The sequence below is a fragment of the Leopardus geoffroyi genome, chromosome B3 (genome assembly GCF_018350155.1).
Source record: "Leopardus geoffroyi isolate Oge1 chromosome B3, O.geoffroyi_Oge1_pat1.0, whole genome shotgun sequence".
Lineage (NCBI taxonomy): Eukaryota > Metazoa > Chordata > Mammalia > Carnivora > Felidae > Leopardus > Leopardus geoffroyi.
Window position 1 is genome coordinate 17,851,590 of NC_059337.1, and position 13,905 is coordinate 17,865,494.

The following is a 13,905-nucleotide window of genomic DNA, read 5'->3' on the forward strand; positions in this document are numbered from 1 at the left end:
TGAACCCAAACCTTAGAGAATAACTTCCTACTAACAGGAAATTATGTGGGTTTCTAAACCAGTCCCAGAGTCATTCCTTCTAGGAGATTCTAGTAGTGCAGTGTTTATGTTCTCAGGAAGAGTTACTCTGTGTGCCACAGACGTGCTGTGAGGGAGGCAACCACTCCATTACTGCTATGGAGTAATCAGAGACATCGAGCATGACTTTGATAAGGAGGTAAAACTGGCCCTTTTATCACATAACAGGAGATCACTCCAGTTTTCTGTAGAAGTTGTAGTTGTTTTTTCCTTTATAGGAATTGGATACCTCGTATAGAAATAAAAACGTTTATGTCAAGTATGGTGCCATTTTAGAAAGTAGCTTCTAGGCATTTTCAAAACTTACACTGAAATCCCTTCTCTCATTGCAAATGGCATATAAAAGACACAAATCTGTTAACTGTGCTTTTTTTCCCATTGGTTCTTGTGCTTGTTCACTCTGTATCAGCTTAGAAAGTCCACAAAAGAATGTTTCCTGTTTTTTAAGAAAATATTTAAGTCCACGCAGTGAAACTACTCAAACTTCAAACCAGTATGGAAACCACTTAATAATTCTGTAATCTCAGACTTAGAGATGAATGTAAACTGCACTCTGCTGAACCGTGAATGTATTTGATCTGCAGCTTGAAGAACTACTGCCTTGAGGTCATTGTTTAATGGGAATTATTTCCAAAGTTTTTAGCCTTAAATCAGTTTCACTGCTTAGAAGGTTTGTTAGTACAGACCAGCAGTCCCTGAGTTTGGAATTAACCCTGTGTTTGAGTAGAAGTTATGATGACTGCTTTCCAAGGAGAGACCCAAGCATGCCTCTAATATCATGTTCTGTGGGGATTGTTGGGTATGTCTCTAATCAAAGGCATAGTGAAACAGGAGAAAAGGGTTTGAAAACAAGGCTCAAAAACTAGTAATGGAAAAAAATGAGAGAGAATTATTCTGTCAGTTAAAGTCCATGCAGACTTTGTTTCAGGAATAAAGTTATTATAAGTCTTGTATTTCTTCAAGAAAGTAGATATTCAGTGCTCTTTTTTGAGCTCTATCTTTTTTACAAGGATTAGTAACAAAAAATATTTATTCATCTTTGTGCTGCTTACTCATCTGATCCCTTTCCGCTGTCTTAATGATACCTCTGCTTTGTTTTTCTTGTATCACAGTAAGCCTTTGCTCTTGCCTTAAGGTTTTCTTGAGGAGTGAATATGATTGTTGAACATGGCTTCTGCAGCATGGGCCACACACTGACTGTACTGTGCTAATGTGTGAAGAGTTCACCTAGTGTAGGTGAGCTTTAAATGAACAACTGTGTGTGTGTCTCTAAGTTTCAAAATAGGACTTGGGGATAGGAAAGTGACTAAATATGAAAAAGCTAGCCCTGTTTTCTTAAATACGAGTTAAAAGAAAAGAGCAGCTGCTCATTCTTTAAAAGGTACAGATGTGACAGTGTTACAATAGCCATACGACCCAAAGCAGTCTACAGGTTCAGTACAATTCCTATCAAAATACCAATGGCATTTTTTCACAGGACTAGAAGAAAATAATCCTAAAATTTGTATGAAACCACAGAAGACCCCAAATAGCCAAAGCAATTCCTGAGAGAGAAGAACAATGTGGGAAGTATCATTTCAAGCTGTGTCATAAAGCTATAATAATCAAAACAGTATGGCACTGGCATTAAAACAGACACAGAGATCAATGGAACAGAATAGAGAGACCAGAAATAAACCCACACTTACATGGTTAATTAATTTCCGACAAAGTGGGCAAGAACATCCAGTGGGGAAAAGACAGTCTCTTCAAGAAATGGTGTTGGAAAAACTGGACAGCAAAATGCAAAGGAATGAAACTGGGTCACTTTCTTACACCATGTATGAAAATCAACTCAGAATGGATTAAAGACTTAGATATGAGACCTAAAAGCATAAAACACCTAGAAGGAAACACAGGCAGTGTTTTGACATCAGTCTTAGTGATATTTTTTTGGATCTGTCTCCTCAGGCAAGGGCAACAAGAGTGAAAATAAATGGGATTATATTCAAACTAAAAAGCTTTTGCACAGTGAAGGAAACCAGCAACAAAATGAAAAGGCAACCTACTGAATGAGAGTAGTTGCAAATTACATATCCGATAAGGGGCTAACATCCAAATTTATAAAGAACTCATAAAACTCAGTATCAAAAAAATAAACAAACTGATTAAAAAATGGACAGAGGACCTGAATAGACATTTTTCCCAAGAAGACATACAGATGGCCAACAGGCACATGAAAAGATGCTCAACATCACTAACCAGCAGGGAAATGCAAATCAAAGCCACAATTTGATATATCACCTCACACCTGTCAGAATAGCTAATGTCAAAAAGACAAGAAGTAAGTATTTGGTGAGGATGTAAGAAAAGGGAACCCTGTGCACTGTGGTGAGAATATAAATTGGTGCAGCCACTCTGGCTTCACCAGTATGGTGGTTCCTCAGAAAATGAAAAATAGAACTATTTTACAACCCAGCAGTTCCACTTCCAGGTATTTATCCAATGAAAACAAAACCAGTAATTCAAAAAGACACATGCACCTTTAAAAAGACATGTACTCTTATGTTCACTGCAGCATATTTACTAGCTATTGTAAATAGCTATGATATGGGAGCCATCTAAATGTCCATTGATAGATGAATGGATAAGGAAGACGCAGTATGTAAAAACAATGGAATGTTAGTCATCAAAAAATGAAATCTTGCTACGTATGACAATGTGAAAGGACCCTGAAGGCATTATGGGAAGTGAAATACTGAATGACTTCACTTACGTGTGGAATCTAAAACACAAAAATTAACCATCTAATGAATGTATAAACTATGAGTTTTGTTCATAAATACGAGGAACATAGATAGCTAGAGAGAATAAACAAACTAATGGATGCCAGAGTAGAGAGGGTGGAGAGTTGGACAAAATAGGTGAAGGGAATTAAGAGGTACGTACGGTCTTCTAGTCCTAAAATAAATGTCACACAGCAATGTAATGTGCAGTATAGGGAATATAGTAAAAAAGATACTGATGTGAAGTTTTTTAGAAAAGTAGTAGTAGGAAGACTAGATCTTTGAGCAGAATCTTTGCCAGCAAAGTTTTTGTGAGTTTGGTTTTGGAACTTGGAGTTTTTAAAATGGTGACAAGAATGGGCGTTACTAGGGAAATCTGGAAGATGTTGTCAGTGGACCGTAAAGCAAAACTCTGGAGCTTCTATCAGTCATAGTTTTCAATAAAGTTCTTCAACTTTGGGGGGCAGAAAAAAAAACAGGTATAAGTCCAGCTGGGCAACAGCTCAGGAGATAACAGAGTGAAGACACTGCTCTCCACGCTGGCTGCCATGGCGATGACTGTTGTAGGGGCCCCTGTTGGGCTCAGTCGGTTGAGTGTCTGACTTCAGCTCAGCTCAAGGTCTCACAGTTTGTGAGTTTGAGCCCCACATGGGGCTTGCTCCTGCCAGCACAGAGCCTGCTTTGGATCCTCTGTCCACCCCTCTCCCCGCCCCTCTCCCGCTCATGCGCGCACTCTCTTTCTCTCTCTCAAAAATAAACAAACATTAAAAATTAAAATAAAAAGACACACTGTTGTAATTCCTGAGTCTGCTGGACAGTCAGCATGAAGTCTCCTTCTCTGGTATCTTCTCTGAGGGAATTCTTGGCATTTCTTGAAATTACTGCTGTAAATCTGTAAGTCAGAACTACCCTACCAGTTATCAGGTCTTTTAAAGGAAGCAAAGGGATACTTTGTTCATCGTGTGTCTGCCTGGCAGTGTCTTGACATCACACCTGGATGCCTGGGCACAGTGCCATCCTCCGGCACCCACAGCACCCAGGCGGCTTCCTAGGTAGTATCACCTCCTACGTTATGTGGGAGTTCCCTGCTTATATGGAAATAATGTGTTTAGGGAGGCTGTCTAACTAATACCATGGTGAACCAGGCCGGCACGCTTTTAAATTCCACCTCTGCCATGTAATTGCTGTGTGATCTTGGGCTTAGAAAGACTGTTTGATTTGTCTAACTCTCAGGAACAGGGTAAAATTAATACCAACTTCATGGGACTATTGTGGGTATTAAATAAGATCTATTTAAAACACCTCTGTCACTCGTAAATACACCATAAGCATGCAGTCAGTGTCAACTATTTTTATCGTTTCACTAGACTGTTTGAGAGGGTTGGAACTGTATGCACCTTCACTTTTGTACCCCAAGTATCTAGCACAATGTCTGGCTCATTGCTTGTAATAATTTCTTTGTCACCTGAACTATGCAATACAAATAGAGATGCTGGGAGTGGGGTGGTGGAGAAGAGAAATAGAGATCCTGATGCTTGAATAATTAAGCCAACAGCAAAGGAAGCCTTCAGTCATTCAAATTCATTAAAATCGATTTAATTTAATAGTTGTTGATAATCTATGTATAAAGCATCTTATTATAATTCACTGTGAAATCTTACTTTGTACAAGTTGAATAGATCACAAAGAATATGATTATGTAAAAGATTTAATGGATATGTGTGCGTATGTTTACAGAAACTAACACTGTCAACTATACTTTAATAAAAAAAAGAAACTAACACTTAAAAAAAAGTCATTCTTCTGAAAAAGCGGTCAAAAAGTTCTCTTTATAAAAGGCATCATGTAGGTAAATTTTAAATTTGTTTTAAAGATGATTTTGGAGTGTGCTGTAAATTACTCTGAATTCCTTGTGAAGAAGCCCACGTTTTATAATTCCACTAAAGTGTAATTATGACTAATGATCTATCTGACTGGTGGAATTATGATAATTGGTGTGACATAGACTCTTCCAAACAACCTATGTAGGTCTGTTGCTTTGATGTTGTAGTTTCTGTTACCCCATCCTTTTGTGGAAGGGGATACATCATTCACCTTTTGATAAAATAAATGAGTTTCATACTGGTAAGTGTGCAGTAAACAGTTCCTATTCAGTTCTGGCCCATGCTGTCATTCCGTGCTTCCTTTTTACAGTAGAGTTAAAGGAGCAGCAACCGAGATACACAGGTTTTTCTTCCATCTTCAGCCATGTGGACTGCATATGCCAGAGCCTTGAAGTTAAAAAAAAAAAAAAGAAAGAAAGAATTGGAGTTTGTGCAGGACTGCTAGCTTTTGCTAATTTCCAAGTAACAATACTTTGATCTGTGCATCTGGGAAAAAAGGGGAAACATTTTAGACAGTACCGCATTTTTAAAAGCCACATGAAAAAGTTCTTTGTTGCTTTAGCATATATGCATATGGACAACTTCCTTGCTTTATAAGGTTGATGTACTGGGCAGTTTTTGCACAGGAACTTTAAAAAAATATTATTACCTGATATATTTATTGCAAGGTATTGGTATATTAAAATTAACGGAAGGAAGAAAACAAACCAACTCATTAGCTAGTACGTGAATGGTCTCTTCCAAAGTTATTGAGTGAAGATTTTTCTCTTTAAAGAACAGAAGAACTGTTTCAAAGCTTTTTCAGCAGAAACCACTTACATTTCAGCCTCATTATGATTAAAAATGCCATTCCATTGTGCTTGGGGTTTCGCCAGCGGAAGGGTTTTTGGCCAAGAGCATACTCTCATGAGGCTGTCACAGCTCTGCCCGTACAGCCTGTGACCTTGCCAGACCAGGTGTCTAGGTGTCTCAGCCTCACCAGTAGGCTGTGCTGGGTCAGCTAAAGCAAGAGTTGCCCACTTCTCTTTATAATCTCGGACTCCGTTTTGTGATCTTTCCTTTATATTCAGAGGAGAGAAGTAAGAGACGAAGACGTGTCGAGAACCGGTTCTTACACAAGGGATCAAGCTTGGTGCTGTAGAAGCCTGTGAGATAGGATACATATCATTGTCTCCATTTTGCAGAGGGGGTAACACACAGCGAGTGTTTCATTTCCTAGTGCCCGGGAGCAGTTAGAAAGTGGAAAGCCAGGATTCAGACTCTATCCCAACCCCATGGCCCACGACATCCATAATTTCAGTGCTGCTCTCTCTTACTGTCTACAAGATTGTGTTATATGCAGAGTTGAAGATTCTGTATCAAGTACTCCTGTCCATGCGGTATTTTGCTTATCACTGTGGGATGGATTTGAACACCACTGATTCACATTTTCTTCGAGCTTCGGTGGAAATCAGTTCATTCCATTACGGGGCATATATAAAAAAATTACATTCCCCAAAAGGGTCATGAGATACAAAAAGGTTTCTGGAATATTTAAAATCTAAGGTGAGAGAACGGAAAAGTAGGGCACTTGGGTAGCTCAGTCTAAGCATCGGACTTCAGCTCAGGTCATGATCTCACGGTTCATGAGTTCAAGCCCAGCATCGGGCTCTGTGCTGACAGCTCAGAGCCTGGAGCCTGCTTCGGATTCTGTCTCCTCCTCTCTCTGTCCCACCCCACTCTCACTCTGTCTCTCTCCCTCAATAAAATCAATAATAAACATTACCAAAAAAAAAAAATCTTAACCAAATAGCATTTTTAAATCATTCACTCTTCATATTTTCCCCTATAAAACTAGGATAGGAAAGAAGAGGAAAGCATGTAAGAAGCAGCAAGTATCAGCTTTTATTTAACTGTGTATTATGACCTTTGCATGGAGCTCACTTAATTTTTGCACAAGCTCTTTTGGGTGTATTAGAGGGGAGAGGTGCTTCCTCTGTCATGTCCCATTTTGTGTCCTTGACTCAGAATGAATCACTGTCTCTAGAGGCTGTTGCCTCCAACTCTTTTCCGTGCAATTAAACTATAGAAAAGTGTTAGTGCCTTTTGCTGCATGCCAAGGAGAATTCTCTCTTAATTGGCCTTCTGCTGTAGGGCCACACTTCCAAATATGTCACCTACTAATAATTAGAATAATAATAACTGCCATATATTGGAGGTGTATGACAAGGATTCTGCTTGATAATTTAGAAACTTCATTAGTAATTCTCACTGAACTTAAGAGCCAGCATGATTGTCTCCTTTATATGGTTAGGGAAAACTGAGGACACTCAGTAAATAAAACGGTATTCTGACCCAGATTGTCGGACTCCAAGACTGTGTTCTCACTCCATGAATTAGTATATTCTACTCTTTCCTGCTGCATAAGCTCAAGTAAACCATCTTTCTTTGAGTCCCACGGGGGCTCTGAAACTAGGGCTTTTTGCACTTTATCAATGTAGTTTCGCTTTTTAAAAAAAATTCCAGAGTTTTCTATATGCCTTTAAAGTCTACAGATGTCTGTTTGTGATGACGGGAGATTTGTAGGCACGTCAGAGAAGTAGTAAAGGAATCTAGAATAGGAAGTTTTTGGATAATGCTGAGGCCTTTTTCATTGCAAGTGGATTCTGGTATTTCTCTCTCTGTTTTTCCCATGTGTGTTCTTTAAATGTATAGCCTTTAATACCAGTATATATGTGTATACACATTTACTAAAGTAGCAGGACACATTGTTTTGGCAAGTGTATGTTCTTAAAAGTGTATTTCTTAAAAGAAATATTGTGTAGTGATTTAAATTTCACAGGTTACTTCTACTTTCATTTGTCATAACAACCTGGTAAGGTTGAGGGACTGGGCACTATTATGCCATTGAACATCTTGCTTGGCTAATAACTGAAAGAACAGACAGGTAAAATATGAGCAGACAATTCAAACACACACACACACACACACACACACACACACACACACACACAAGTAAAAAATGGCCCTCAGACATATTTGAAAACATTTTCAAATATGTTCACAATCATAATTAAAGAAATGCAAATTAAAACAATGCTGAGATATCATTTCTCACCTATCAGAACGACACAAATTTGTAAAGAGGATAACATGTTTTAAAAGTTGGCAAGACTGTGAGAAAGGCAATGCCTTCGTATGTTGCTGGAGGGAATGCAAATTGGTAGAACCCTCTGGAGGGAAATACCAAGAATCTACCCATCTTTTGACACAGGTGGAGATGTATACACGGATTCACGTATATCCATGTGTTTTATAGCTCTGTCCACTGAGAGATCCTAGAAGCAGTGGCACCCCGCACAGGACTGAGCATGCGTGGCTCAGATCTTGGTTTATAAACACTGTACCCCAATAAAAGGAGTGGAGGCTCCTTGGAGAAGTAGTTGATTTCTGGGCTAGAGGAAGGAAAATACAAGCTGAGCTTAGAACATCTTGTGCCAGAAAGTAAGGAAGTGCTCAAAAAAGGATGAAAACCGGGGGGCCTGGGTGGCTCAGTTGGTTAAACGTCCGACTTCGGCTCAGGTCATGATCTCAGGGTTTGTGGGTTTGAGCCCCACGTCAGCCTCTGTGCTGACAGCTCAGAGCCTGGAGCCTGCTTCAGATTCTCTCTCTCTCTCTCTCTCTCTCTCTCTCTCTCTGCCTCTGCCCTGCTCACTCTGTCTCTCAAAAAAATGAGTAAACATTAAAAAAATTTTTTTAAAAAGGATGAAAATTTGTTAGAAGAACCTATGAGCCAACTTTAAGCTGCTCCTAATTGCCAAAGCTGGAACATTTTGACCAATACAAAATCATAATAGTATTGGGATTTTAATCCTTATGATAAAATAAATATCCATGAATCCATACTGATATCAAAATCAGTCAGATAGGGGCAACTGAGTGGCTCAGTCTGGCTAAGCATCTGACTCTTGGTTTCAGCTCAGGTCATGATCTCACAGCTTCTTGGGTTCAAGCCCCATATTGGGCTCTGTGCTGGTAGTGCGGAGCCCGCTTGGGATTTTCTCTCTCTCTCTCTCTCTCTCTCTCTCTCTCTCTGCCTCTCCCCCTCTCCCTCTCTCTCTGCCCCTCCTCCACTTGTGCTATTTCTGTCTCCCTCTAAATAAATAAATAAACTAAAAAAAATCAGTCAAATACATAAATGGGAAGGAAGGGAAGGCTCTTCCTTACCGAATTGCACTTAATAAATGTAGACAGAAAGATGGTATAGCATTAGATAAATACCGTGCAGTAATTATTGCAAACCAAGATCCGTTGTTGGATGCTGAAATTAATATCCAAGATTTGAGGAGGAACAGGACATTTCCATAGCCTTGGGGTTGCAGTAATGTGAAGACTTGACCTGTGACTTGGAGGGGCTACTTCCAAGATGGCTCACTCACATGGCTGCTGGCCATGGGCTCAATTCTTCTCCAGAAATCTGCTGGAAGTCTCTTCTGACCAGGAAGTTGTCTTCCTCCAGAATGAGTGATCCAAGACAGAAAGCAAAGAGGAAGCCACAATGCCTTCTGTGGCTTACTGTCTGCAGTCACATACCATTCATTTCTGCCTCTTCTTTTTGTTAGATATCGTTAAGCCACCACACTGGGGAAGGGCATCTCTAGCCAGCAGCCCGGAAATTATTTTTTCTCCCTGAGAGTTGCCACTTCCTCTTTGTTGACTCCCAGCACTGCCATCTTTGCTTCCTCTTTTTGTGTCTTTCTGTAGTGCTAGTCCCGGACAGGATTATCGGGATTATGATAGGACCAGCAGTGGGAAGGAGGAGGCAATATGGACCCTTCCCCACCCGATGCCACAAGGAGCCCTTCTTACCTCAGTCTTCTATCACCCCTCCCACCTTCTGTAACAGAGTGTCCAGAACCCAGCTGTGAATCCATACAACTTCTATAAGCCACTTTCTAGGGCAGTGATTGTACTGACAGTTCTCTTTTTTTCCTGTCCATCTTCATCTGTATTACTACATACTCTCATCTCTATCCCCAAGGCCTACCACAGTGCCTGCAAGGTCCTTCATGAGTAAGTGGGTTTTCTTTTGAGATGTAAATATACTTAAGAACACCCTAATTTAGCTCTATGGGTCCCCCCAGTCTTTCCCAAACTGCAGAACTGCAGGGAAGAGATATACTTCAGAAGCCTGTTGCCTGTTTGCACAAACAGAACTCCAGAAAATTTTTCAAAAATGATGCTCTTGCTTCAGGGAGTAGAGGGTTAGCAAGGCTGCTGAGGACTCTGTTCTGTGGCAGTGAAGACAAAGAGCCCCGCCCAGTGAGTGCTAGGAGTGGAAAGGAAGGTGGTTGAATATTCTTGGGCACATGGTAGGCAGGAAGGGATGCCCTTAGCACTTGGAAGTGTCTCTACTGCCTTCGTTAACTCTGTGCCTCATCTCTTCACTGAGTCCCCCCTCCAGTCTTGGCTCCCCCATTGCCCAGCTGCTTCTGGAAAACATCTGGATTCTGTCTCTTTCGGCACACCTGTTCCTGTTGCAGACCCCTCTTTTTGGGCCCCCCATTCCCAGTACATACTATTAAGTAACAAAAATTCAACCGAGTCAGTTTGAAGATCTAATTGGCTTAAGTGATAACGGGGCAGTATTCCATCTAGCAAGTAGAAAGGAGTTCTGTCAGGCTGTAGAAAAGAAAAAATCTTTAAAGGCAGAGAGGGAGCAGTAAAAAGGAAATTATTAGGAAAGAATGCATTGTTTCAGGCAAGATTGCCCCGCTAAGGGGAACGGATGGGGTCTATCAGTAAATTTCCTGGTGCTGACCAGGAAATTCCATGTTGACTGGTTAAAGGGTACATTCCGGGGTGGGGGTGGGGGGATTGAAACTGCAATTAGGTTAGGTATTAAGCCCCTGTTTGGTGACGTGGCTGAGCATAAGTGACTCCATTCTGGGCCTGTGGTTTTCTTTTTAAACAAGGCCCATTCCCGTCCTTACTGGCCTTGTCCACCATGCTTTCATACCTCACTAGGGGACTGAGATTTAGAGTTCCCTTTTCTTCTTCCTCTCCCTGCAGCATTGGACACTTGTTCCTTTCCTACATCAGCCTAGCTCCAGAGACTTCAACCCAGCCAGGGCCTGATCCCTCGCCCTGCCCCACCCCTGCTATTCCCATCTCTCTGCCCGGGGCAGGTGAGACACTGGTTAATACAGGGGTAGAACTAAGCTGGTCTAGGCTGATCTGCCAACTTTCCATTGGAGGAAGATGAAACTGAAGGAAGACCTACAACAAACATTATTCTTAAATTAAAATTGTTTATAAAAAGTCATAGAAGTTCTGTGTGGGAAGGAAATTTAATAATATTCAATTCCCATTTATCTCATCTTACAGTTCAAGAAATCAAGGTCCAGGTGGGTTAGGTAATTTTTCTACAGTCACGTTTTCTTTGTTTTTTTTTTTTTTCTTTAATGTTTATTTATTTTTGATAAAGAGAGAGCACGAGCAGGGGAGAGGCAGAGAGAGAGGGAGACAGGATCTGAAGCAGGCTCTGTTCTGACAGCAGCAAGCCCGATATGGGGCTTGAACTCATGAACCGTGAGATCATGACTGGAGCCAAATTCAGACACTCAACCAACTGAGCCACCCAGGTGCCCCATACAGTCACGTTTTCTGATGCACATAATCTATGTGAGCTTGGTTACATATGCAGAGTTCAATGAAATCTATAACAGTTTGTCTTCCAGAATAGAAACTTTGAATTATTCTGATATTATGGATTACATTTTACATTTCACATTGTGCTTGTATATAGTTATGGGAATTACAGTTCTTCTCTTTCTAATCCAGATTTAGGTCGATCTCGAGAACTACAATACGTATACGTGGATAACAACATTCACCTGAAAGGCTTGCCATCCTATCTGTACAATAAAGTCGTCGGGTGCAGTGGGTAAGGCTGATTTCGTATTTTATACTATAGCTAAACTCTTTTCCACGCTCATTTCTATTTCATTTTTTGGTCCTGATGTAACTTAGAAATAGGTGAACTTTGGATAATCATGTTTGATTTTGTCTTTGGCCTTAATATGCTAAACCAAATACCTTTTGAAACTAAGAGTATTGGGCAATCAATGTGCAGTATTATACTTCCAGTTCAGTTAGTAAGCAAGTGGTTTATTATTTTCCAGTCAAAAACGAATCCATGTATACTATTATAAACTCAGTAGTATCAGTCACTGAAACTGGAGGAATCAGCATGAACTTAAAAGCTTCTGCACTCCACCGCAGTGACAGTTTTACTCCAGGAATAGCCCTAGTATCTAGAACTTGACCATTTCGAAATATTTAGAATGCAACATTTGAAATAGTCCCTTAATACGAATCATGATTCTGGCAACCAAAACAGATGTTTCAGTTCAAGGAAAGTGATAGGCTTTTATTTTCAGAGCAGCAATAATCTTTCCTTCTCAGTCAGGCTTTTAGAAAAGCAGTTTCAGCTTTTTATTTTCCTTTATTTTGTTTTACTTATTTTTGAGAGAGAGAGAAAGAGAGAGAGACAGAGCGTGAGTGAGGGAGGGTCAGAGAGAGAGAGAGGGAGACACAGAATCTGAAGCAGCTCCAAGCTCTGAGCTGTTGGGGCTCTGAGCCCCAACGTGGGTCTTGAACTCATGAGCCGTGAGATCATGACCTGAGCCAAAGTTGGATGCTTAACCAACTGAGCCACCCAGGCGCCCTTCAACTTCTTCTTCTATAAGAGTGAGACAGAACCACCTTAAGATGTTTCCTAGAGTGGTATAGGATTAATATAGGACAACTTGGCTACCAGAACCTGCTTTTAACTGGCCTAACTTTCCTCACATAAACAGCCAAAGAATATTTGGGAGATCTTTGAGGCTACTTAGCCCATATATTTCACTCTGTCCTTGTAATCCTGATACCCTGCGTAACCTGGTTCATACTATATGTAGTTCTGGCAAGAACGATGACAATAAGCTTGTACACAGAGAACAGCCACTCCCCTGTTGGCCTGGCTCCAGAGGATGGGCTCTGAGCAGTGATGGCCCCAGAGAGGGCATTCCTAGGAATAACAGCCTTCCCTTAGGAAAAATTATACACTTGTTATCTTGGAAGAGCCTTCGATGATGCTTCGAAGTGCGCACGTAGGCTGATGAAATACAAGCCCAGAGATGTAGTTCAGAACCTTCTGTGAAGCAGAGATAATAGAATGTGTGGTGGAGTTTTTAGCTCGGTGATTTTTCGACAGCTGATTATGTGACAGCTGTGATACTACTCAGTCATTAATCCTAATGAGTTCTTAAATGATCTGTAATACAGCCTAATTCTTCCAAGTGGTAAGTAAAATGCCCTCCCTTACCAAGATACACAGAATGATGCAAGCAGGCTCCAAGGCTGAAGGCAGTTTTCCCCCCACCTAAGCCTTCAGAGACTGCACAGAAGTCTCTACCACAATTAAGGAACAGCTTTTACTTAAGATAAAGAGCCTTCTACTTTGGTGTATAGATATGGATGTTATTGACTGTGCTGAATATGGAGACACTTTTTCATGTTTACCTTGGTATCTGATAACAGAAGTAGTGAATTTTATAAGAGCTCCAAATCTTTGAGAATATAAATAATAGGGCAAAATATGCAAATTATTAGCCAGTAGTCTACCTTTATTATTACTATTAACACCTTCCTGTGGAAGTAGTGGTAAGAAAAATATTCAGAGGACAGTATCAGACAATCGGTTTTGTAATATTAGTAGTTTTTGGCGTATAGGTAGTCCCACTTACAGATGAACTGTGATCCAAAAGGCATATTTAGTCTGTGGTTTTACTCAGAATGCATTTCTCACTACGATCAATTCAGGTGGTTATATTCCTAGCCAACTTATTAAAAAGTCATTTAACCCCATTTTGCACCCCCCCCCCAAAATTCCATGATATTTTGTGGCAAAATGTACTCAGAATTCTTTTTTTTTTAATGTTTATTTTTGAGAGAGAGTGTGTAAGGGGAAATGCAGAGAGAGAGGGGGACAGCGGATCTGAAACGGGCTCCACGCTGACAGCAGAAAGCCCCATGTGGGGCTCAGAGTCACGAACCATGAGATCATGACGTGAGCTGAATGAAGTCAGATACTCAGTCACCTGAACCACCCAGGCAACCCTGTACTCAGAATTCTAATAGATGGTGGTTACTGA

General features: G+C 40.6%; 1 protein-coding gene across 3 annotated transcripts in view; it reads left to right on the top strand.

The window, feature by feature from the left end:
- The window catches only part of LRRC28 (leucine rich repeat containing 28), a 154,391-nt gene that overhangs the window by 100,348 nt on the left and 40,138 nt on the right, over positions 1-13,905 (top strand). For all 3 annotated transcript variants that reach the window (XM_045448764.1, XM_045448766.1, XM_045448765.1), the window contains one exon: positions 11,549-11,651. In XM_045448764.1, the coding sequence (XP_045304720.1) occupies positions 11,549-11,651 (103 nt within the window). The remainder of the gene's footprint in view (positions 1-11,548; positions 11,652-13,905) is intronic.